General features: G+C 34.6%; 1 protein-coding gene across 3 annotated transcripts in view; it reads right to left on the bottom strand.

The window, feature by feature from the left end:
• Nucleotides 1-27,844, bottom strand: part of HYCC1 (hyccin PI4KA lipid kinase complex subunit 1) — a 73,770-nt gene that overhangs the window by 8,095 nt on the left and 37,831 nt on the right. For all 3 annotated transcript variants that reach the window (XM_005549996.5, XM_005549998.5, XM_074035360.1), the window contains 5 exons: nucleotides 27,724-27,839; nucleotides 27,241-27,336; nucleotides 15,527-15,643; nucleotides 12,331-12,418; nucleotides 11,358-11,517 (listed from right to left, as the gene is read on the bottom strand). In XM_005549996.5, the coding sequence (XP_005550053.1) occupies nucleotides 11,358-11,517; nucleotides 12,331-12,418; nucleotides 15,527-15,643; nucleotides 27,241-27,336; nucleotides 27,724-27,839 (577 nt within the window). The remainder of the gene's footprint in view (nucleotides 1-11,357; nucleotides 11,518-12,330; nucleotides 12,419-15,526; nucleotides 15,644-27,240; nucleotides 27,337-27,723; nucleotides 27,840-27,844) is intronic.

Raw genomic sequence — 27,844 nt, 5'->3', positions numbered from 1 at the left:
ACTTTCTTGAGAGTGTCCACATATATTATTCAATTATAATCTCAAAACAATCTATTAGTGAGCCTCTGAAGTAGGCAATTTGATTCCCATTTACAGACAAGGAAACTGAAGTTCAGGAAGAACTACACAACTATTCAGTAGGGGAAGTTAACCAGTAAAATCTTTTAACTTCAAATGTCTATTCTAACATACTATAAATACTAACTCTAACTCTTCAATTCATTTGAGTCCATTTGAGTTAAATATCCTCTGACATTCCACAATTAGGTTTAATTTACTTGTGTAGACTCCTGGCCATTTTATAAAAGCAAATAACTTACTTTGAATAGAGAGCCAGAGAAAATAAAAGTCTGGAAGAAATCCTAGGAAAGTAATTACTCTTGAGTTTAGGTCTGTTCTTTTTTTTTTTTTTAATTGGGTCAATTTTTTAAAAGATGCCGAAGAAAGCTATTAACCTAAAATGGTGCTTCAGTGGCAGAAATTTAGGATTTTGCAAGAAAAACTAGAAAATGACAGGGAGAATATTACATAAAGCAGTACTAGGCAACTGAAATGTAATCACATTTATCAGAATAGTGATCAACGTCCGCAGCCCAAAAAGCAATGATATTACATTAAAAAAAAATCATGGAATTAAATGGCAAGTAGAAAAACGAGATCATGTGTTTTCCCACAAACACAAATCTTTGACTAATTAATTGATACTTATTATCACTCAAAAATGGTTAACAATGGCAGATTTTTTAAACCGCTTATTAAATTTATAAGAGCAAGTAATTCTGTACAGAGCTAGAAAGAACAGAAACATAAATCTCAGAAGAATTACAGAATAAAGAAAGATAATTAAGTAATCCAAACAAACATTTGTTACCTAATCCCGCTCTCTATCAGCTCTCCGACTTCTTTCCCTGTATAACTCTGTGACCCGACACTCCCACCCACACTGTCTTACTGCTCTCCTGGCTGCTCTCTTCTCCTGGTGGCTGAATGGCTCACTTCAAATCTTTTTCAAAAATTTCCTTTACAGTGAAGTGTCCCTTGGTCAACCCATCCAAAGTTTTAATAGCCCCCACATTTCACATACCCTCTTCTTTGTTTCTTCTTCTTAGCACTTAACACTCTCTATCTAACCTACAATTATTTATTTATCTTGTTTACTAGACCTAAGTTCTATGAGGAAGGAGTTTTTAAAATTTTCATCTAGTCGCTACTATATATCTAGTACCTGGAAAAGTAGCTTGTATATAGTAGGCACTCAAGAAATCTTTTTTTGATGAATTAAGTGAATATTCTGTTATCAGATTAAATTATTAGAATAAATAAAAGAAAGAAAACATACAGAAGATATGAGAAGGGTAAGCTGTGAATGTGTTGACTGGATAAATGAAATACATATAGCTTATGCTAATAAGAGTTTTTATATGGCAAAGAAAAGCAAAGCCTCTTTGTTTTGGAAAAGTGAAGGAGCCGTCTCTAAGTGTAGGTTTAGCAAGATGCTTAGGTCAAAAAGGTCATTTTTAAAATCTATTTTTGCATTATGTTATCCAGAGGATAGCATATATAGCTAAAGAGTAGAACTTAATCCTTTCTTTAAGTAAATTATATAGAAGATGCTGCAAGGGAATATAAATGCACAATAAACTAGATTTTGTTTTCCCCAGAACTTAACAATCTATGCAAATGAAGTCATGATTAATCCACACCTTAAAAAAAAAAAACTTGACTTCAAATAATTCAAAAAGCTCAAAAAAGATCCAAAGAGAAAATTCTCAGGATATATTTTATTTGTGTAACCTCTTATATGCATAAATAGGTAAACTCTCCACATGTAGAAATGAAAGTTAAAGAATACTTTTAATAGACATTTCCAAATTAGTTCTCAAAGGTACTCAAATTATTTCGCCCTAAAAAATTTCTTCCAGCTTTAAGAAAAAAAGTGAAGCAAATTGCAAATAATATTAAAACCAATCATGAAAATTTGTGATTTCTCTCAAATGTCATTTTATAATCCCAAATATCTATTCTATTATGTCACTTACAAAACCACTTTAGCTTTTGCTTTTATTTGTTTTAGGGTGCCCTATTTACTAAAGGTGGTAATTTTAATAAAATAATAATTTATTTATTCATAATTTATACATCTCTGTACTCAGATTACTTTGAGTCTAAAGGCATCTGGCTATATGGGGTGCTTACAAACTTATTTGTGAAAATAATAAGCTGAAGCTTTAAAAATATAATTTATTATTTGTCTGCATCATACAATTTTTACATGAATTATGAAAAGTATTTTAACTTAGAATAAACCCCAAAACAAAGTCATACACATTCTTTTACAATTTATGAGATGTAGATATTTTAAATGCCATAAAATACCAGAACAAATATCCTTTAATATAGTCATTTTATGTTTATAATATATTCTGTTCAATGGAGAAAAATGTTATCTATATTCATTAAGCTATTCCTTGCAGTGTTATTTATAATAGCAAAACTCAGAAACAAATTTCTTAACATATTAGAAAAATGATTAAGCAAATGATGGAATATCAACTCAATGTGATATTATGTAGCCATTAAAATAACTGTATTTACTAGGAGAACTAGGGAAAATGTCTGACAATATTAACTAAACAAAAACAAAATACCAAAAACATTTAAATAGAGTACAACCATGAAAACATACATGCATAGAAAAAACTAAAATGAAAATTATTTAAATATTGGAATTATAAGTAAATATCCCCTAACCTAGTTTACTATCATGTTGTTACACTGTTCTTCAACAAAACAAGAAAAGACCAACTTGCTCACCCTATGTTATACATTTCTTTATCATTCACTCACTTATTCATGCATTCAACTAAAACGTGTTGAGCACCTGTAATATGTCAGACATTGTTTTAGATGCTGGGGATACAACAGCCAAAAAGACAGATTCTGCCCTCACTATATAATAAGGGAACAGAGATCACAATGTAATATTGGAACTAAGTAAACAAGAGAATTTAAATAGCAGAAAATGCAATAAAAAAAATAAGATGGGAAAGAGTAAGTAGGGTAGTAGGGGATAAAAGTACTTAGATGGGTGGTCTGGGAAAAACTCTTTGAAGAAGAGATGTTTAAGCTGAGGTGTGAATGATGAAAACCTGCTAGCCACACAACAATCTGGAGTAAGGGCAGTCAAGGTACGTTTCACTATTCACATTTCAGCTCAAATACTCCAAATAACTGGACAATGCCCCTAAGGCAGAATGGCTTAGTATGTTGAAGTGTTAGAATGAAGGAGTCTGATGAACTAGGGTGAGAGTGGTCTTAAAGTGAGGTCAAAGCAGTAGTCAAGAGGTCATATCACCAGGGTCACATATGCCATAGTACGAAGTCTGGATTTTATTGTGATTACAGTGGATAGCCATTGACAGCTACATGGAAAAACTATTTGCATACTGTCATACTTTACTAGCCTTTTTTATCAGTAGAAGTCACATTTGCATAACACAAAATACTGAGCATAAAGTGTGTCCTGAGTCAGAAAGAACAGCACTGGGGCAATGCTCAACCTGAGCCAGTATTTACAAGGCAGATTAGAGGAAAGCAAAGCTATCACAGAAACACAGGATGGGACCCCACCGCAGTTAAAGGGCTGTACTCTGAGCAAGGACAAAAACAAAGACTCAGATGTCAAAATCTGAGCTCTGAAGCAGTAAGTAGACTGTCTAGGTAAGAAAAGAGCAGCCTGGGGCATACAGAAAAACAGTCTGAAACAGGATAATTTATTTAGACACACCAGTTAGGAGCTATTAGCAGTCTCCATAAGTAAAAACAGTCAGATCTTTAGCTTTGGTTGTACACATGGTACATGACAGAATTCTCCTTATTGAGGTGGATTCAATTACTCTCAGTAACTCCTTTTGTCATCTTTATTGAGTCTCAAGTTTTTTTAAAAATCCAATAGAGAATTGCAACATAAAGCTGCTGCAGGACCAGGTGAATCCTTTATGATTATTACAGATCCTCATGACCACACAGCACAGACCAAAAACAGGTCAGCAACACCTATTACAAAACTACCTATAAAAGCTTATTTCTTCCTTGGTGTGCAATGTGCAGCAAATGCTCATAAAAAGGTGGAGAAAGGAGGAGTGCTCAATAAACAATCATAATAAATAATAACTTTCTCAACTACTACAAGATTTATGTAAGTCCCCCTTAGTAAAAATGTAGACTACAATAATTTATGAACAAGTTTTTTTGCCTCATAAGACCATTAATTCTGTCACTGGCTGGAAAATTTTTCAACTTCATTTTACCTGGAAATAAAATGAGATTTTTTGTTTTCTTCAAAAATAGTCTAAGTCAGGATTCTGCACACAGTCGTTCTTTCCTCTCTCAAACTTAATATCCACATGTGTCAAACATATCAACATATTTCAGCTCTTTGGTTAACATGTCTTTTTTCCTTGAGTAATCCAATATTTCCTAATATTTTATTTTGTCCTCCATGGAAGTTCCATATCGAAAATGCCAGTTAAAATTCACAGAATTTTTGGTAAGAAATAAATGTTTTTTGTCCAAATGTTTTATCTTCTATATTGGGAAAGAAAATCTGTTCCTCAAATAGCATTTTATAATCTGAAAGTAATGAAGCTTCTCAAAATGATACTAAAAGCATTTTCATTTTTAAAAATAAAACTGCCAGATAATTTTTTATTTCCTAAATTTCCTTAAGAAGTATAGACAACCTTTGAAATAAAAACATACACATTAAAAATGTTTAATTGCCAATGTAAAAATTATTCCAATAGACAATTCTTTAAAGTTTACTACTTTGGGGTTTAAAATTATTACCATTTCTTTGTTTTTCAAAATTCTTCTGTAACTGTTAGCAATTTTATTTCTCCTCAACTGAAGACTTTCCTCATAGTTGTAAAATCAGATTTACAAAATAGATGTTCCATTTCAAGATTTATTACCGTTTACCTTTTGTAGTATCTAGAAAAACAACCTTAAATGCTTAAAAATATTTATAAATAAATATTATTTATATTTACTAAAATACATCCATTATAATTTTTCAGATTTGTTCAACAATTAGTACTTCTTTGCTTTATCAATGTTATTATACAGTAGAAATTTATTAACATATTCTAAATCAATAACCAGTTTTCATGTTTTCCAATATGAATTGCAATCTTTGTTTCTTTTCTTTTTTCATCTAATAAGCTAGTACTAAACCACTGAATGAGCAAATTATGAAACAAATCACTTTCTTGTTTTTTTAAATAATATCTCTTTGACCTCTGTTATAATAATTTAACTTTATTTAAATATGATGGCATCCATTAAAGAGAAGCAATTATTTTAAATGCTGAAAAATGCAATAAAACTGCTTTAACAATATGAAACTAGACTTTCTTTTTATTTCAACTACATAAACTTCATTTAGTCTGATTTTTCACGTAAACACTGCATATAATTAAATATTCTAAAATTCTCACAGTACTTATTTTGCATCATTAAGTTAGAAGACTTAAAAATATATACAGTTGCTATTTTTAATTCTTTTTTACTACTTAAAATTTTGTACTCTTGGATCCCCTAAATGAAAATAACTCAATGCATTGTTATTAAAATAAACCATTTAACATATGCCAGGACCAAAAGTAGGGAAACATTCAAAGTATCTAGTTTATAAACATTCCTTTTATTACTGATACCTACTAGTTGCAAACAGTTATAACTGTACATAAATAAGAAACATAAATTTGGTCTATGTAACTTCTATTTTTATGTTAACTTGGGATTGAAACAATAACAACATTTAAAAAATCCTTACTGTAACAGTGACATACACATTAGATAATAAAGTTAGAGTACTATACTCCAGTACCACAGAACACACAAAAAATCTTTAAAGTAATTGTTACTATTACATAACATGTGTACTTTTGTGTTTGATGCTATACTCAAACTAAACAAGTTTAACTCAAATTGAGAAAATCCAAATTACAAATTTCAAAAACTTAAGAGTTTTGGGAAAGTACTAAAGACTCACAGGACAATTTGAATAGCAAACTAGCTAATAAAAACTTATTAAAAATATATTTATTGTGTAGCTAGTAAAACAAATGAAACTGTTCTTAATTAATAATCTACCTTTATGTAGTGCTTTAAAGTATACCAAATGTTTTCACTTGTCTCATTATCTCACAAAGGCGCAAGTGGGAAGAATGATGGGCAGCAATAAAAAAAATCGAGATTTCACTGGATAAGCCTTTTGATAGTTGGCAAAAATTATAAGCACTCATTATTTGTAACTATAACTTAATTAGGGAACTTTTAGAGAACAAATGACTGGTATTACAATAACTATTTTGAAAGAAAGGAGGAAATCTCTTACATTGTTCCAAGAATAGGTAATTTCTTAAAAAGTGGAAGAAGAATGAGTAATCATGGTAGTAGTAGTTGTGGTGAACAGAGAGAAAATAGCAATTAGATTTGCTCTAGAAAGGAGGAAGGAGGCCAGGCGCGGTGGCTCAAGCCTGTAATCCCAGCACTTTGGGAGGCCGAGATGGGAGGATCGGTCAGGAGATCGAGACCATCCTGGCTAACACGGTGAAACCCCGTCTCTACTAGCCGGGCGAGGTGGCGGGCGCCTGTAGTCCCAGCTACTCGGGAGGCTGAGGCAGGAGAATGGCGTAAACCCGGGAGGCGGAGCTTGCAGTGAGCTGAGATCCGGCCACTGCACTCCAGCCTGGGGGACAGGGCGAGACTCCCTCTCAAAAAAAAAAAAAAGGAGGAAGGAATGGAAAAACACAAGGAAATAAACAAGTATAAACTGTACACTAGAATACTGGAGTGGAATACTGGAGTGAAAAGAGAACTTTTCAGGGACTTAAGAAAAGGAGCTTTTTAAAATAGCTGAAATGGTAGATGATAAAGGTATCTTTGGAAACAACATTTAAGAATGACTATAGAATTAAAGCATAATTATAAAGAAATACTTTCTATTTTCCTTTAACTTTTTTTTATTTTTAAAAGGAAATAAATATTTAAGCAAAATTGAATTTTAATTATTAACTTGAAAAATTAATGAATTATTTTACTAAATTTTATCTCATTTTTCTTACTGGAATTTTCATTTTGACTTTTATTATGGTCATAATCTATTCAGTCTTCTCTAAACTTATTGAATGCTTTTTAAAGTTTATTTTATTATTATCTTTCTCCAACTGTGTTTTACTTTCAAATTATGACTTCTAGATAGCCCTCAATTTGTAGGTGACTTGAAAATCAGTTTGAAAAAATACACCTTTGCCTTGAATTATTCGCCATCTGTAGACTAAATTAAACACAATATGCATAAAAGAATAAGCAATACGTAAAGCTTTTAATTCTGAAATTATGTTCCTTAGAAGTCAAAAGCAGCAATTCTACATTGTAATTTTATTTCCCAAACATATTTATTGACATAAAATGATAAAGTCATTAGAATTTTCTCAAAGATTTAAACACAAAGTTTAAAAAATTTGAAAAACACATTAAGTTAGGCCATGTCCATACAATGGTTTAACTTAAACTGAAAAGTGGGGCAAATCAAGCAAACACACCATTAGTTGTCAAACAGATCTCTCCAAAATAATACCTCAGTTGAAACCAATCTTTCTTTAAAAATCATCCTATTTAGTTGACATGATGATGCACTGTCTGCTCAAAACTTAAATTACAGGTCCTTACAGATGTACCACTCTGGTGCGGGATGTTGATATACTGGGGGAGGCTATGAATGTGGGGTCATGAGGTATTTAAGAAATCTCTTATTTTCCACTCAGTTTGGCTGTTAACCTAAAACTGCTCTAAAAAATAAAGTTAACTAAAAAAATAAAAATAAAAAACAGAGCCAAGCAAATAACAGGACTGGTCAAAATGCAATTCTAGAAACCTGGGTTGACAACAACAAAACCATGGCCAAGAATGCATATTCTGAAATGTGTAGAAATGTTAAGGATAAAGTAATTTTTAAACTTCCATTATAATACTTTCCATTAAAATATGTTGTGAATAATTCTTAACCTTAAGAAAAAAATGGTAGATCTATGAAGCATTAGAGAATCCTAAAATACATTCTAGAATAGCTTTAAAATATTTTAAAATGTAAATAATTAAAACTTTTCAAAATTCATTTTAAAAACACTACAGTGTGAGATTGGCTGTAAAGAAAATGGAAAGATTCTTCTGTTACTGATAATAAAGGAGAATAAATGTCCACTAATTGCTCTAATTTAATGTATTTGCTGGCTGTGTAATAATTTTTGATGACTCAGATATGCAAACACACCAGTACATTCACATGGCTTAATTACGTATATTCTTTCATGGTAAAGGGAGATGGAAAAGAAAAAAATAGCAAAAAGCAAACTTTTACTTGGCTCTTTCCATGAGAAAACCTCATTCACTCCTTTCCCTCTTCTATCCAGAAAAGATAGAAAGAGGAGCAATTAGGAGAAATGCAATAATAAATAAAGACAAATAAGTAAAAGAAAAAGGGAAGAGCTCCAACAGGAAAAAAAAAAAAAAAAAAAAAAGGGGGCCAATTGCTTTCTGCTTTCCAAAAACTAGGAAAACAAAGAAAGAGGCAAGGAGAAAGAGAAAAAAAAAAAGAGTATTTCTTAAAGTTCATGGTTCTTGTTCCTTCTCCTTTCCCAACCCTCATGACCACTGGCTTAGGGTGGGATATTCTTTGTTTCTAGTGTATGATAGATACAGCTGAGGGTTTGGGAAGAAATTCGTCCTACTGTGAGAGTTGGTGTGGTGAGAGAATAGTAGGGATAGGAGTGGGTAGACTGGGAAACACATTTAGAGTTCCATTAAATATAGAAACTCTAAATGTATTTTCACACAGCCATGAACTGAACTTAAACATTCTATAGTCCTATGTTTCAGAAACATTATGAGATAAAAAGGCTGCTGTGGCTCACCCTGGGATCTACAAGCCCTTTAATATTGTTTCTAAAGAAATGTATAAACAAATTTTGTTTTGATTTATATATAAATATCAACAATAGAATTTATATATTAATACAATTAAATTTAAAAATCTATAATTTGAGAAATTTGTAATTTATATATAAACAAAATTAAATTTAATAATCTATTTATAATTTGAGAATTGTCTATATATTTAAGAAGTACAGCAAAAGTATCTACTTTCCCCACAGGAAGCCAGTGCCTGTTAGAGAGCCTAGAAGTAAGAAGCAGGACCATGAGGATGGAAAATAGAAACCTTTTAAATTCAGCCGAACACGGTAACTTTACTGCTCTAAAAGGGAAAGCCAAGACTACCCTAAAAAGGGAGAAGACTGCAACCTACCTGTAGAGGCAAATAAGAAGGACTTAGGAGTATTTTAGAGTCCACTGGATAAAAGAAATTCACACTAAAGAAGAGTGATGAACAAGGCTAAGTTGTATTCTGTATCTGTTCCATGCATGTGACTTACTTTTTATAGTTCACTCACTTCTATATTCTCATCTGTGATTTTATTGTTATAATAAACAGGAGTTTCCCAAGTGTTAGAATTGTGAAGGGGGACAGGTGATAAGAATACTACTTTAACGAGGGTAAAATCCTAAGACAGAGTGCTAATCCCTCAAGTGGCAGCCAAAATGGAATCTGGAAGATATGTAAGAATCTGCTAGATACAATACATTCAAGCAGTCTTTTCTCTTGTTTTGTAATTTTTTTCCTATAAAACATTTCTGGGAAATGGCTTCCATTTTATTGCAGGGTACAAACCTTCTTGTTTAAGTGTATGCCTGGACATGCACACATACTCTCTCTCATACACACGCACATGCACAAATACAAGGGAGCATCAATATTTCACATTTTTAACTGCAGGACCTACATTTCTCTCCCTAATTCCCAACATGTCTACCTAAATAGCAAGAAAGAAAGTGGAAAAGAAATTAAAATTCATTCTTGTGCTTCCTGTAGCAGTAGCTCGGGAGCACTTATAGCCACAGTAACCACTATGATCTGCTTCCTTGCCTCCATGCCTGTTTTCACATATTAATGCCAAAACAGAAAAACCAATCTCAGGGTAAACCATATCTAATTAAATGACTTTCTACCAGTAATTTAGACCCATTCAGTAGCATAATTTTCACTGAAGAAGCTGAAGTATGTTTAGACTGTATGTTTTAAATGGTGGCATAATGTGCCTTGCTATTGGCAGACATCACCACCTCTTTTATGCTTTCCTATGGAACTTTCAAGAATTGCCACACTTTAAAAACACCAAAAATGATCACTAGGTAAGCTGGATAATCATTATTCTTTTCTGACATACAATCACCTAGATTCTTTAAGTGAAAACAATGGCAACTGTTCTCATCATCAACTTTCTAGTTTACCATAAATAGCTCCATTCTCCTCCTTTCCCATTTTCTCTATAGAAACCACAACACAACCGGAACTAAATATACCAAAAGGAACTACTATTTTCACCTCAGTTTACAGGAAGAAGAAAACAGAGAATGGATTTTGTTTTACTTCTAATATAGATGTTTGCTTAGGGTAAAGAAGTAGCTTTGTGCTTCCCACCATGGTTACCTTCTGAGGAAGGTGATAATTTCCTTCTTAGACTGGTTGTTGACACTACAATAACGTCTAGATAGGAGGGAAGTTATAAAAAGAATACGAAATTAAATAAAGAATAATAAATTAAAAGACAAGGGAGGGAAATGGGAAAGCATTGAAAAAGCCATAATGAATGAAACTGACTTCCAGTAAAATTTTAAAATAATAAAATGAAGCAGACAAGAAGGGATATATATACACACACACACACACACACACACAGAATCTTGGAAGAAAATTAACTTCAAGAAAATACAAATAACTAGTGTTGCATCAATACTATGGCATTCTTTACCAGAAAGTCCAAAGTGTTTAAAGTCCCTATTAGTTGTTCTACTTCAATATGTAAATTCACTTGCTTAAAAGTTAATTGAGAAATCAGAAATATTAATTAAGGAATATTTGCAAATACTTTTGAATACAAGCCCAAAATGTATGAGTAATTTTAAAATGCATTTTCCTTATTCTCCTACTGAAATAACAATTTAAAAATGAATATGATTTTTAAATAAATTTTCATTCATATGTGTAACATAAGGGGCTCCATTTTTCTTATTGCCTATTGCTCCTAGATAATAAATTAGGAGTTAAGGGCAACTCCACAGCTCTTTCTTCCAGACTACTATTTACTGAAGTTAGAAGTTATAGCACCGTAAGTACAGCGAAAAATGTAAAGAAATCAACAATGGTTTGACTTGAAGAGTTACGTATTTCTTACCATGTCTTTTCCACCTATGACCCCTTATTGACATGCTGGTTACTGCATTTCTTGATATTCTAGAGGAAGTTGGTGTGATTTCAACTTGAATACACCTTGTACCTTCCTTATTAGATTTCATGGGACCATGAGGCAATGAAGCCTTTATTGCATTAGCAACCTAAGAAGAAAAAATATAGTTTAAGATCAACATGAGCAGATGTATTATCTTACCCTTAGATAAAACATGATGCTAAACAGGCTTATACAAAGATGCTCTTCCCAAGCATTTTAAAAGATGATACAGAAATCCTCTAAGATAAGAATAGGAGGCTCAGGGGGAAATCCATGGTTTAAAAAATATGTAAATGATGAAGTTAAAAATTTCAAAATATTCAATTAGATTTCCAAATGCCTAATGTTGATTAATAAATGCAGCTAAAGTATGTTAAGGAGAACAATTCTTATAAGTTAAAAAGACTGTTAGGTGTCTAGGAAGTCGGTCTAATAAAAATTTTTATTTTGGCCGGGTGCAGTGGCTCACACCTGTAATGCCAGCACTTTGGGAGGCCAAGGCAGGCTGATCACCTGAGGTCGGGAGTTTAAGATCATCCTGACCAACATGAATAAATCCCATCTCAACTAAAAATACAAAAAATTAGCTGAGCATGGTGGCGTGTGCCTGTAATCCCAGCTACTTGGGAAGCTGAGGCAGGAAAATTGCTTGAACCTGGGAGGTGGAGGATGTGGTGAGCCGAGATCATGCCATTGCACTCCAGCCTGGGCAACAAGAGCAAAATTCTGTCTCAAAGAAAATTTTTAAAAAAATTTATTTGTTACTTTTCTAAGTTATAAAACTTCCATGTATAACAAGAGCATGAATACACTGAGTATTAATGACATATTAATGAACTATGAATGGCTCTCTCAATGTATAGTTCTAAATTGAGAAATCTTAAATTATAAAATTTACATAAATAAGTCAGGCACCTACCAGCAATGGCTCTGGATATAATTCTAGCTGGGCTCTGTATATAATATCATCCAGTGCTTTTTGAGCGAGATCCCATTCTCCATTATAACTATAAAATTAGATGAATTAAACAAAGAAATTATAATTATTTATAACTGAACAGAATACAATGAGAAATTATCTTTACTGAAGAAAATAAAAGATCATATTAGCACATTGCTTAACATTCTACTCCTCTTAAAAATGTATTTTTAAATCTTTGAATTCCTTCGAATTGCATCTAAATGCCTATTAATAGCAAAGAAAATTTTATAGATCTACATTTCTTCTCTAAAGAACATGACTATTTATAGAACAGAAATAAAAAAAGCTAAGGCAATTTCAAAGCATTTTATACTTTCAAAGCAAATCAGGGAATAATAAATTATATACCTTAGAATAATGTTCAGAACACTTTATGGCCAAATTACTCTGTAACTCCCACAGTTTTTAATGAGAATATACAACTAATGTGGCCTGAGTAGTTATTTCTTTGCATTTTGATAGTCACTTAGATGTGTATTTGCTACATGTTGCAAATAGCAGAGCAACATGAGGGAAAAAGTATGTGTGCATGTGTGTGTGTGTGTGTGTGTGTGTGTATGTATGCATAATTTTCAAAGATATGCCAAACCCTTCCTAAAAATCAGCTAAATTACAAAAATGAACAGAGATATAGTGGCTTGATCAACTGACAACAAAATAAAGAGGTATACACTACATCAAGAGTGCAAGCGAGGCCTAAAAACTGGCAAGAATATTACTCCCACCATAAAAACAAGATAAAGCCAGATAATCTATAAAATTATAAATTCTCATGAATCCATCAAAGAGCCGAGGTCACAAGGGCATCCATGTAGCCGGAACCCCAAGGAGAGATAGGTGCCTCTAAGGAGAGATGGGCCACAATACAAGCAGGTAAGAAACATTTAGCTAATCTTCTTAACAAATTCCTAGAAGCCAAATTGCTAAAAGGTACCTCATGGGCTAGCAGGAGAGTATAGGATCTCCAAAAGCACATACGAGTGGCAGCTTGTATCCACCACAGGCTCTTCTCCATAAATCTCCTTTAGGCACTCACAAGAAAAACTAGAAACAGGACAGGTCAGAGAAAACTGCCCTTGATGGTATAGGCCTGAAGGAAAAGAGTAACCTCTCCATGAGAAAAGTACAAAGACCCAGCCAGATGCCTTTATCACGTGGAACAAAAATGTTAAAGCCTTTGGGGAAAGAGCAGCAAACCCTTTCACCCCCCAGGGTACAAGTGAAGACCAATTTGGCTCTGAGGGTAAGGAAAAAAAAAAAGCAAAAAACCTCTTATTCTATGCTGAGATAAGTAGAGGTATCATCACTGAAGAAGGGGCAGGACCACTGAGAAACTCCCATCCCTGAGATGCAGGGACATGGGATCAGCCTAAAACTGAGGCTGGACTAGGACAACAGAGAACATTACCTCCCCCATTTCCACGTGCTCCCCTCCAAGCCACCACCCCAACCACCATCAGGCTAGTGCACACCCAGAACCAAGCAACAGAACTCTATTGCTGGAGGAAGGGGTGAGAACATGGAGAGAAATCTATCTGCAGTGGAGGCATACAGGGAATGCTGAAAGTTGAGGAGGAAGCAGGAGTATTAACAAAAACCCTCCAGCAATCCAGCTCTCCACCTAAGTACCAGGTAGCACTAGAGGAATTTGAAGTAGATGGTGCCCTGAGGGTAATCATAACAACAAAACCCAATCCTAGTTCACTTCTGCCTATAATAATTCCACTAGCAGCCTAGAAGAGGCATGCCCATTTCCTGTCATAAATAATATTTACCTCAGTCTCTACTGTCCTACCGCTGAACAAAATCATGAACAATCAAAAATTACAAGGCACACAAAAACCAAAACAAACAAGACCAACTCTGTCAAGAGATAAAGCAAGCAGTAGAACTAAATTCATAGATGACCGAAATGCTGAAGTTATTTGGGAAATTTATTTAACTATGACTAATATACTAAAGGCTTTAGTGGAAAAGATGGACAACATGCATGAACAAATGAAGATTTCAGCAAAGAGATGGGAACTACAAGAAAGAGTCTAATGAAATGGTTAGAAATAAAACACAGTAACAGAGATGAAGAATGCCTTTAGTGGTCTCCTTTCTAGACTTGACCTAGTCAAGGAAAAAAATCAGTAAACATGAAGATACATCCAACAGAAACTACTCAAACTGAAACACAAAGAAAAAAGATAAAATAAAGTAGATCAGAGCATCCAAGAACTGTGGGACAATATTAATGGTCTAACACAGGGGTCAGAAAATTTTTCTTGATGAGACAACAAGTATTTTAGGCCTGTCGGCCATACAGTCTCAACTATTCAACTCTGCCATTGCAACACAAAAGCAGCCATAGACAATACATAAACAAACAAGCATGACTGTGTTGCAAAAACTTGACAAAAACAGGCATCAGGCCAGATTGGGCCCAGAGACGATAAATTCTGCCTTTACGAAGTTTATAAATTTTGCCTTCAAAAAGTTTATACTTTACTAGAGAAAATTAAAAGTATCAAGTAAATATAATGCAAAGTAAATGAGACATGTATAATAAGAGAATTATAAAGTAAAGGATAGGGTTCAAAGAAAAATACTAGTACCCAAGTCATTAGGTAAGACTGAGACTGAGCACCAATACTAGAAACTAATAGAAAGCTAATAATAAACTATTTCTAATCAAAGAGGCTCTGAAATATTTTTTAAGAGCTAAAGTTTCTGGCAATGGGAAAAGATATTTCTTGAGGAAAAAAAGCTATTTGGAAATTATAGCAAAAAAAAAAATGAAGAAAGAGACTATGAATATATTTAAGTGTTACTAATTTTCATTCCATCCTTGAATTTAAGAAAGATGATAAAGTGTTTTAGTTGGTTAAAAATTCATCAGAACTTTAAAAGATATGTTTCAAACTAAGGTAATAGTTTTAAAGTATTAAAACTATTTAATAAAATAAAGAATTTGAATGAATATCTTCCTTAAATAAAACTATTTAAGATATTCATTCATATTCTTTCACAAAAAGTATGTAAATCACTTATCTATTGACATTATAACATAGTGACAATAGATTAACAGACTATAATTTTCCAAAGAAATTAAAGGTGCAAATTACTTTGCATATGATGAGATACTTACAAGGCAAAATAAATTCCTGTTAACATTTGCACCATGAATCCTGAAGAAACTGGTATCCTGCTACTTATACCTTTGTATTTTCTTACATGTTGTCGAGGATATCCACAAACACAGATTCTAGAAAACCCAAAATAAATGTATTTGTAAAATTGGTAAAAATTTAGGTAAGTTATTTTAACATTTATAAGCCAACAATGTACTAGGTACACTTTCATAACAAACCTAATACTTATGAAACAAAGAATCTTTCCAAACAGAACATTTGTCTGTAATATATTCCTGAGTAAGTTATACCAGGAAAAAACATATAAAGTTGAGGTATGTAGATACATAGAGTAAGTGAACCAGATTCACTCACTGGTTAGTTCAGTAATTTTGGTCAATCAATTATCAATGATTTTTGGGTACCGCTAAACCTATTATATGAAACTTGGCATGGTCCAGGCTCAGTGGCTCACGCCTGTAATCTCAACACTTTGGGAGGCCAAGGCAGGTGGATCACCTAGGCCAGGAGTTTGAGACCAGCCTGGCCAATATGGTAAAACCCCGTCTCTAGTAAAAATACAAAATATTAGCCGGGCGTGGTAGCATGTGCCTGTAGTACCAGCTACTAGGGAGGCTGAGGCAGCACAATCACTTGAACCTGAGAGGTGGAGATTGCAATGAGCCAAGATCGAGCCACTGCACTCTAGCATGGGTGACAGAGTGAGATTCCACCTCAAAAAAAAAAAAAAAAAAGAAAGAAAAAAGAAACTTGGCACTGTCATAAATAGATGTGTGGTATGATCCACAATTCCTGATAAAGTTCTTGACACAAACTGTAGGATCCAAAAAAAAATCTATAAATTAGACTCAAACCTCATACAGTATACCATAATAAACTTCAGATAGATTATAACTCTTAATGTTTAAAAATTACAATGGACATAAAACAGGCAAATAGATACATACTCTTTGCACGCTACCTAAACATGACACCAAAGGTAGAACCCTAAAGAAAGATCAATAGATTTTACCTTTTTTTTTCAAGAAACTACCATAAACAAAATGACATGTAAATAAATATTTATATCATGGCACATGTATACCTATGTAACAAACCTGCACGTTCACCACATGTATCCCAGAACTTAAAGTACAAAAAATTAAAAAATAAAAAAAAAGACATGGAAACTAAAAATAAAAAGCAAAGAAATATTTATTTATTATTATTATTAGTTTTTTAGAGTCAAGGTCTTGCTGTGTGCCTAGGCTGGAGTGTAGTGGCATGATCACGGCTCACTGCAGCCTTGAACTCCTGGGTTCCAGCAATTCTCCCATCTCAGCCTCCCGAGTATAGGTGCATGTCACCACACCTAGCTGCTTAAAAAAATATTTTTTTTGAGATGGGGTCTTGCTATGTTGTCAGGCTGGTCTTGAACTCCTGATCTCAAATGATCCTCCCATGTCAGCCTCCCAGTTGCTGAGATTACAAGTATCACACTCAGCTCCAGAAATATGTATTATAGTGAGGAATATTTAAGGAGTACCAAAGTTAAGGAGCATTTATTATAATGAAAAGGAAGCAACCTAAAAGTCCAACACAGGAGACCAATTATATAAATCATTCAGAGAATACTATAGAAATTAAACATAATGTTTTGAAAATCTATTTAAATGACAGGGAAAAAACTGTCCAAAACAACAGATGCAGCATAATCCCATTTTGCAATAAACAAATAGGTGTACAGTGTGTGTCACTGCAAAAAGAACATTAAAAAGTCATAGTTACCTCTGATCTGTGGGATTATAGATCTGTTTTCTTCTTTATATTTACATGTATTTTTTTAACTTTCTGACCAACATGCACTGTTTTATTGTTTGTTTGTTTTTCGTTTTTGTTTTTGAGACGGAGTTTCCCTCTTGTTGCCCAGGCTGGAGTACAGTGACATGATCTTGGTTCACTGCCACCTCTGCCTACCAGGTTCAAGCAATTCTCCTGACTCAGCCTCCCAAGTATCTGGGACTACAGGCCTGCGCCACCATGCCCATCTGATTTTTTTGTATTTAGTAGAGATGGGGTTTCACCATGTTGGTCAGCATGCACTGTTTCTAAAATAAACAGTACATTTTTATTTTTCATAAACAAATTTACTAGAAAATAAATGCTTTCACATAATATTCTATGCTTGATATAATATGAGCTTCACTTAATATAGTGCTAGCCAATAGATTGTAATTATTTACTTACTCTTCCCCTGCACTCACTACCTAGAACTTTTCTCTACTCTAACTAGAGTTAGAGTAACTAACTAAAGTTATTTTCTCTACTCAATGAATCTAAGCCTTCACTTTAAAATGTCCGAGTATGCCACAGACCATTTCAAAAATATTCCCCAAGAATGTTATTAATTCAGACAACTTTAAAAGATCCACATAAATACATTTAATATCAGAGGATCCCAGAACTTTTTAGAACCAAGAGTAAAAAGTAAGCAGGGAAATAGAAAAATTAGCTGCATGTGAAATAAAACAAACTCAAGTTTTGTTTGAATTTACAAAAATGTATGCCCAAACTAGAATAGAGACTCCTCTTACTCTTATTAACTAAAGAAGCAAACAAAAAATTTTACTTTCTTACGCCTTACATTTTTATGCTAGGGATGGTTGTATGGTTGTAAATAATAGAGAACCAATGGATGAAAGAAATTTTTAATTAACTCATTTATTCATTCTGTAAATATTAATTAAAGACTGATATTGTGTCAGACCCTAGAGATATAGATGATGGATGTAGCTCCCACAGGGACTCACAATCTAATCATGGAGACTATGTAGTAAGCAAATATTTTCAATGAACATGTTCAAGAGCTGGTAAAGGAGAGAATGGTAAACTCAGGTGGAAGAAGTGGAGAGTCAGAGAGGACTTCTCAGAAAAGAGATTCCTTTGAATTGAGTCTTGAAGAAAAAGTGATATTTTTCCAAGTGGAAAACATAGGAAAGTTCAAAGGCAGAGGTGGGATGAAACAGCATGACATTGAGGAGACTGTGGACATTTTAGCAGGATGGAGGGCTAGGACACTAGGAAATACTAGAGAAGCTCATCACATCATGTAGCCAGATCATAAGTATCTTATAACCTGCTAGGTTTTACCACGTAGACACTGGTAAGCAACTAAAGATTTTTTTGTTTTGTTTTGTTTTGTTTTAAGCAAAGGAGTACCAAAATCAGATTGGTCTTCTGATAACATCACTCTGGCTATATTGGAAGAGTTCACTGAAACTGGATGTGGGTGGGATGAGGATCCCAGTAGTAAGATGAAGGAGGACTGAAGACAAGACAAAATGGTGGGTAGAAGGAGGAAGGGTAGGTTTGCAGTCATATCTAGGAAGTATAAAGAAGGTAAGACCAAAGAAATAAGAAGAGTAGATAATTATTTCCACATTTAGTTTGAATAGCTGGCCACATGATGGTATCATTAACTGAGTTAGAACAAATAGGAATACGGGAATATACTGTTTCAGATATGTTGGTTTTTAGGTAGCGTGACATAGTATCAATTTTGCCTGCCATGCCACCATCCCTATCTGCCATGCCACCATCCCTATCTTCTATTAAAAGCACTGCCATCCCTCTTCCCTTTAGGAACTAGTCTTTCCCTATATAATCAAGAATAATCACATGATTATGGTGAGGCTGCTAATGAAACTATCTATTACAGAGGTCGCTACCTCCATATCTATTTTTAATAATACATACATATAAGTCACACTCCCTTCCTTTCCCCCAGCAATTTTAGCTAGGAATGGCAGCTGCTCCACTAGAGACTACATTTTCTAGTTTTCCTTGCATTTAGATGTGATCATGTGACTAAGTTCTAGACAATGGTATATTAACCAAAGTGGTGAAACTTCTAGGTCACACCCCTTAAAAATCTTCTATGTCATACCCCTAAAAAGCAGCTACATGCCTTTGACTCCCTTTCTCCCTGCTTGCAGGATAGAAAGCAGATGTAATAGTGGTGATCTGAGACCATACCAACAAGAGAAATATCATAGGGAATGGCAGAATCCCAAGACAGAAGGAACTTGAACACACTGGAAACATGCAAGCAATCTACCTTTTAGACCACCTACCAGCTTGGACTTTTATGTGAGAGAGAAATAAATATCTACTTTATTTAAGTTATCATTGTTTGTCTGTGTTAATACAACCAAAGCAATATTTAACCTGATAGAGTACTCTTACAATTATATTACTCAACATGGCCCCAAAGGGGTATGTAGAAGTCTCAGGCTGGCACACCCTTTGCTGGATGTTTTTAATACTGAAACTGGGAGAAGCTCTTTCTACTGAGGTCACTAAAAGTAGACAATGTAAGGGCCTGGCACAGTGGCTCACGCCTATAATCTTAGCACTTTTGGGAGGCCAAGGCAGATGGATCACAAGGTCAGGTGTTCAAGACCATCCTGGCCAACATGTCGAAACCCTATTTCTACTAAAAATACAAAAATTGGCCCAGCATGGTGGCATACACCTGTAATCCCAGCTACTCAGGAGGCTGAGGCAGGAGAATCGCTTGAACCCGGGAGGTGGAGGTTGCGTGAGCCACCATCTGGCCATCCTGAGGCCAATTCCATGACTGCTCTTCCTAGGTTCAAATATCTGTTTTTTTGTTTTGTTTTGTTTTGAGATGGAGTCTCACTCTGTTGTCCAGGCTGGAGGGCAGTGGCACAATGACCTCAGCTCACTGCCACCTCCACATCCCAGGTTCAAGCGCTTCTCCTGCCTCAGCCTCCATGTAGAAGGGATTACAGGCGCCCACCACTACATCTGGCTAATTTTTGTATTTTTAGTAGAGGCGGGGTTTTGCCATGTTGGCCAGGCGGGTCTCAAACTCCTGACCTCAAGTGATCCACCCTCCTTGGCCTCCCAAAGTTCTAGGATTACAGGGGGTGAGTCACTGCATCCAGCCCCTTTGGTATAATTTAGTTTGATGTAGATATCAGTTGGCTGCCACAGGAAGAGTCCTAAAATTTATAAGGTATCTATGGGACATGTTGACAGAGATAGTTCCTGGATTGAATATACAGGTTTAGGAATCAGGAAGGAAATAGTATAGGGTTCAGAACATAGATAAATTATTGTTGTTACTATACAACTTTAAAAAAATATTTGCATGGCTCTAGGATGGTCACTCATCTTTTAAATTTACTTTATGTAAGAATTACAGAGACAGTTCTCTCAAATACCAACACTACACGTGAAAGATATACAAAGGAAATAAAATTCCAGGTTCTCTCATTTTCTATACTAGCTACTTGTGAAGAAATAAGTGGTCGTTTATTCGAGGCTGAAATTAAACATTTATTCAGAAATGCAAATGGTTAATGTTTTATAACTAAGAAAACTAAAACTGGTGATTTTATTTACCAATGAAAGATTTTTTAAAAGTAAAAACCCAATTATTTCCTTTAATCCTAACTCTACTTATCAAATTATAAATCTGAGCTGAAGAGCTCATCTATCATTCATTCATTCAATAGTTATTGAGGTTCTATCATATGCCAGGCACTTCTAAGCTCTTGTGATACAGCAGTGAACAAAACAAAGTTCCTGACCTCATGAAGTTTCTAGCAGTTGACAGGCTGTATCAAAAGAACAAACAAGGTAATTATAGTGTTATGAGTGCTACAAGGAAATAAACTAGGGCAGGAAAGTTCTACTTTGGGAATGATGGTCATGGAAAGCCTCTCCAACGAAGTACCATTTGAGCTGAGACCCAAAATAGTCTGGTCCTATCCCTCTGCATCATTAACTGGTAATGGCATCTCTTTTCTCTACTCCTTTATTTTGGTACTTAAGAATTCTCTGAATTAAGTTTTTTTCTGATCCCTATCTTCAAGGATATTGTTTGCCCATATACCCTTTAGTGAACTTAAATGCCAAACAAAACAAAGCAATAAAGCTATATGCCACATGAATTCCTGGTTCCTCTGTTCATCAGGGCTATGTCCTGAAGTTCTTTGATTTCCCTTCACAAATCCAAACATAAGGATATGTCCTTACAAAAGAGCAGCTGAGTACCATAACAGCCATGTCTGTATTAAGTTTACTCTGCCAAATTCACAAGGCATGTGAAAATAAAATCCCTTCTGGAAGGTGTATTTGGTCAATATATTTCTTGGAGAAGTTCTTGGCATCAATTTGTAAGTGAGAAAAACTCTTGCTGTGATTCTCATTCTCTGGTGAGAGATATGTGTTTCATTCTTAGAATTAAAAAAAACTTTTGAGATTGTTAACATAGCCTCAGTTACAAACCATACAATGATTAGGAAGACCCATTCCAGTGAGTTTATTTATTCATGATAGACCAGAACCGAAAGTAGAAAAGAAAGGTTATTATTATCAGATATACATATTTATATATAATATACAAATATATTATAAATAAATAATTATAATATTATATATAACATAACATTATTATCAGATGGATCTTCAGATCATCAGGCTAGTGAGTAGAAACTTGGCTGAAAAGGCGAAACAGGCCGGGTGTGGTGGTTCATGCCTGTAAACATTTTGGGAGTCTGAGGCCCGCGTATTGCCTGAGCTCAGGAGTTTGAGACCCGCCTGGGCAACATGGCGAAACCTCGTCTCTACTAAAAATACAAACAATTAGCTGGGCATGGTGGCATTTGCCTGTAGTCCCAGCTACTCAGGACGCTGAGGCACAAGAATTGCTTGAGCCTGGGAGGTGGAGGTTACAGTGAGCAGAGATTGTGCCGTACTCCAGCCTGGGCAACAGAGCAAGACCCCATCTCAAAAAAAGAGGGGCAGAGAGAAGTGGAGAGGAAAAGTCCAGGAGAATAGAAAAAGGGGAAAGGAGAAAAGAGAAAGTGGAAGAATTGCCTGATTAGTAATGAGCACTTTTCTGTCCTGCTTGTTCTGCTCTTTGAAATTAAGAGCTTAATAAAGTCTGCATCTCCTGTCATGTTTCTCAAGTGAAGATCACACACAAAAATCATGCTCACGTGGTTGGAGGAAAGATTATTTTAGTTGGGTTGTGAAGGATGGGCAAAATTTAGATACTGGTAAAAACTAGTTTCCAAACAAAATAACAAGCAATTGAAAAATTTGCCATAGGTTCTTTCAACTAGAAATGACCTAATATCAGATATGCTCTAGAATTGTTGATACAGTCATAGCAAACAGGTGAGAAAAAAAAAAAGCAATGCCTTATATGCATCCATAGTGAATGTGTGTGCTCACTGATGGAGTACAATAATATGCCAGCTGTCATTTACTAGATGATAACAAAGTGGCTGATGCTGCATTAAGTGCTTTATATTTATATAAATTTTATTAGTCAGGAGCAAAATGGCTTACTCGTAACAAAGGTGCCCTTAATTGACAGAAAACAATCTATTCAGGTGGTCAGAAAAATTGACCTAGAAGTGAGGAGAGAGGCAGGAATTCATTACAGGTACACAGAAACAAATACACTGATCAGGAACTCACAGCTATCCATATCCAGGTTCGTCAGTTAGATGACTCACTAGCTAAACAAAATCAGAGCTGTCCCTTAGACAATGGGAGAGAATTCAACTTAGTAGCTGAGCATAGTTTCATTCTTAATATTTATATTCCACATCAAAAAAGAAGATAAGCCATTTGTTAAACAGCCTTGTATTAAATATCCAACAGGAAGAAATCATTTCCTCAAACTTAGAGGACTCTGATATATACTATCAAAACTTATTCGTAGCATTGGTAAGTATATTTCTTTTCATAGAGCCATATATGTTTAGTACCAGCAGAGAACAAAAGCTTCTTGACTATAGCTTATTCAGTTTAGCTCTTGCTTGCTGTCGGATCTCTTCTTCAAGTTGTTCACACACAATACGTAGGAGGAAAAGAGGCTATCAAGCTGGCCATCAATCAATCTGAATCAGGAAGGCAAAGCTTATAGTAACTAAACAGATTTTTGCTCAGTAGAATGAATTTATGTTAGCATACGTGGAGGGTGGGAAGTGTTCAAGATTGTTTTAATTATTTTCATAACTAATTACAATCAGAAGATAAAAAAAGAATGAAACACATTTGTCACTGAATCTAGTTCATATACCCCATGAATTTTTTCTGGTTGTATTTATGTATCCTTCCTCCTAGATGACCCAATCATTTTGGTATAATCATCAACCAAATTCAGCAGCAATCTAAAACAACTATCACATGGCAAACAGGATTAGATGGCCCATATAACAGTGGGATCACTTTTATCTTCAGGAAAACCAGCATAGGTGCTAAGATCATTAAGAAGCTCTTATACTTTAACTGCTATAACCGTTTTCTAACTTACTTACACCACAGTTCTGTAACCAATTTTCTTTCCATAGATATGAACTAGGCTTAACCTGATTAACAAAAGTGTTTTCTAATTCTTTTCTACTCATCTTAAAAATGTACAAAACCTCCTAATTAGAATATCTGATAAACGATTAAGAAAGCCAGTAGGTATGAGAAATAAATAACTGGATTTTATCATTGAGAATACAGTTAATAGGGAATCTAAAATGAAAATTTAAAAACATAAATAACTAAAAATGATAGAAATGATAAATTTGATAGAGTTCCTCAAACGTAAGGCATTGTAGTTAAGAGTTAGCATTATTTAGATAGCTTAAGTCTTTTAAATTACTTAGATCTTTCCCCCACCCTTGTTTTTTTTTTTTTTTAAATCTGGTGGACATTTATATGAAATTAATTTCTCTTGTGGCACAGATTGATCTATTTCTACCAAAACTTCCTTGGCCAAAATCCTACAGCGAGTTTTAAAATAATCTGTTTCTCTTTGTTTTTAAAGCCAGTTTTTACTTGCATTCTCTGTTGAAGAATTATTCAGTTCCCTGGTCAGGTAAAATTGGTATATTAGCAATTTTCTACTCATAATGTAAACGTAATTATATTAGAATGTGCTACATTAGAGTTAGGACAAAAATCAGTGACACAAGTTCTTTTCTAACTTTTCCATCAGTAGTTTCAGGGAAACATCAAGAGTGGTTGGGCATTGTATTAGAACATCTATGGAGCTTCAAAAAATACATTTACACATAATACATAAAAATATAAATATATACATATATAGGCATTCCTGGATCCTAGCACCTAATATACTGCTTCAGAGTAGGATCTGGACTTCGCAGTGTGTTCTAAGTTCTAGAGGTGAAAATTGCTGCATTGTTACTCCTTAAACCAGTATTTCTGAATGTTGGTCTTTATACCCATTTTAGTCGATAACAAGAGTTTTCACTAGGCCATAGTGAAATGAAAAGCCAGGAAAGCTAAACTTATCCCAATTTAATTTATAAATTATTTTCCTTCCCTTCCACCCCCCCCCCCACCTTTTTGATATTAAAATAGTCTCCCTTTTGTTAAATAATGTTGATGGTAGATATTTATAATATAATGACTTGGCAAAATAAAAAGTTGGTAACACGTATGTAAATAACCCAGCTGTTCCACCTTTTTTGAGATTTTACAGATCTGTGAAATTCAAAAGTCTGGACATTTCTGCCTTTAAACAATTTAAAGCAAAAAACATGTTAGAACGACTTGGTAAGTGGGAGAGATGAACCATTGGTACCATCTTTTAAGGTGAGGAAACGTAATTATGCTCTAATTTGGAAAACATCTGAAAGACTTCACTTCTCTATCTTCTCTACTAAGCCCTTTGTCTTGTGAATTCTCTTCCTCTGCTGATTCTGCATGGCTTTCTATCCTATTCAGTATCAAGTTCTGATTTTTTATTTATTTTGTTTTCATTTCATTTCTAAGTATTGCTCAATGATCCCTCCCTCTGTGATATGGTTTGGCTGTGTCCCCACTCAAATCTCATCTTAAATTGTAGCTCCCATAATCTCCACATGTCACGGGAGGGACCCAGTGCGGGGGTAATTGAATCATGGGGACAGGTTTTCCCATGCTGTTCTCGTGATAGTGAATAAGTCTCATGAGATCTGATGGCTTTATAAAGGGGAGTTCTCCTGCATATGCTCTCTTGCCTGCTGCCATGTAAGACATGCTTTTGTTCCTCCTTTACTTTCCACCATGATTGTGAGGCTCCCCAGCATGTAGAACTGTGAGTCCATTAAACATCTTTTCCCTTATAAATTACCCAGTCTCAGGTATTTCTTCATAGCAGTATGAACATGGACTAATACACTCAGGATAAGTTGCATTTTCTTCTTTTTTTTTTTTTTTTTTTTTTTTTGAGATGGAGTCGCCCAGGCTGGAGTGCAGCGGCAGGATCTCGGCTCCCTGCAAGCTCCGCCTCCCCGGTTCACGCCATTCTCCTGCCTCAGCCTCCCAAGGAGCTGGGACTACGGGGGCCCGCCGCCACGCCCGGCTAATTTTTTGTATTTTTAGTAGAGACGGGGTTTCACGGTGTTAGCCAGGATGGTCTCAATCTCCTGACCTCGTGATCCGCCCGCCTGGCCTCCCAAAGTGCTGGGATTACAGGCGTGAGCCACCGCACCCGGCCCATAAGTTGCATTTTCTAAATAAATTCCTCAAATAGAAATTATTCCACAAGTTCCTTAGTTCTATAATATCTCTTATTTACTTGAATTATCAAGGGCAATAATCTGTCATTTTTGTTTCTGCTTTTTTTTCTTTTTTCTTTTTATTATACTTTAAGTTCTAGGGTACATGGGCACAATGTGCAGGTTTGTTACATATGTATACATGTGCCATGTTGGTGTGCTGCAACTATTAACTCAAAAAGGAACATTGACATTGCCAAAAATTTAGAAAATCACAAAAAAAATCACAAAGGAGAAAATTAAAATAAACCACAATTCCACCAACTAGAGACAATCATTGTTAATATTCTGGTCATATTCAACCAATACCATATATAGTATCATTAACTACTGTTTTAAATCAGGATTTTTTAAATGTGAATATACTACACTCAAGGATATAATTTAGTTTATAACTCCTTGACTCAATTTATTTTTAACAAGAAAAGTTTAAGAACCAGTATCTCTTACTTATTTCTTAGTTCCAAATCAGAGCACAGTAAAAATATATAAATACAAACAAAAAGAAGCCAACCACATGCCAAAACTTGAAAGATCATAACAGCTCTATCATTTAGCTATATACTATAATCCTTTTCTGATTAACTATTCAATTTAAATGTTATTCATCTTTACATTCTTCATCATGTTCTTGTTTTTGTTGTTTTTGTTTGTGTTGTTTTTGAGACAGGGTCTTGCTCTGTCACCCAGACTGAAGTGCAGTGGTGCAATCACAGCTCACTGTATTCTCAACCTCCTGGGCTCAAGTGACTGTCCCACCGCAGCCTCCCAGGTAGCTGGGACTACAGGCGTGCACCACCATGCCCAGCTGATCTTTTTTTTTAAATTTTTTTATAGAGACAGGGGTCTTGCTATGTTGCCCAGGCTGGTCTTGAACTCCTGGGCTCATGCGATACTCCCACCTCAGCTTATCAAAGTGCTGAAATTACAGACATGAGCTTTGCACATGTTTTTTTGTGACTATCAATTATAGGGAACTTTCCATGTGTTGGGTAGGCTGAGCTTTACATTAACTTATTTAATGTTTTAAACAAATGATTACACAAAACAAAAATAACTTAGGTATGTACCAGACTAGCAATCATAGATTCATATATTTCAATATTAGAAACACTTGAATTTTACTTTACCTTGAACAAATTTGACACAGTGACTGAAGAGAAACACTGGGCATATAGGTTAAGGCAGCATTGTAACACAACAAAAGGAATGTCAACACTTCAAACCTAAAGAGAAACAAAAAGAATATTACCAAATCTTTAGAATTCTAAGAAGTCAACTATAATAGGGGAGAGGGCACTCCTTGGGGAGAGATATAATGTTACAGAACAGACCTGCACAGTATAAGCACACCAATAATGAAAAACTACAAGGAAAAAAAGACTTTCCAAGTAACAGCCATATGAAACCTGTCTTTAAAATTCAATGTTCCAGCTGACACCTGAAGCAAGGCACACTGACAAATCTAGATCTATTTTTCTCTTGTATAAAATGACTCAATATTCAAATAAATTGTCACACACAACTCATTAAACATTATTTATAAATCTACTGAAATAATATTCTTAAAAAATTAGTGGAGTAAGATAAGAATTTTTATCCCCACAGTATACCTATTCTGTGCTGTCAGCATCTCCCTTTGAGGATGAGGTCCACTGTATACCACTTTTGACAAACCATGCTGGGATAGTGCACTCTCGGTCAGAGCCATGGACCCAATGCTGGAAGGCTAGA

This window comes from Macaca fascicularis, chromosome 3 (assembly GCF_037993035.2).
Source record: "Macaca fascicularis isolate 582-1 chromosome 3, T2T-MFA8v1.1".
In the NCBI taxonomy this organism is placed as follows: Eukaryota; Metazoa; Chordata; class Mammalia; order Primates; family Cercopithecidae; genus Macaca; species Macaca fascicularis.
Note: the sequence above shows the minus strand (reverse complement) of the source record. Positions and strands in the feature narration are given on the sequence as shown.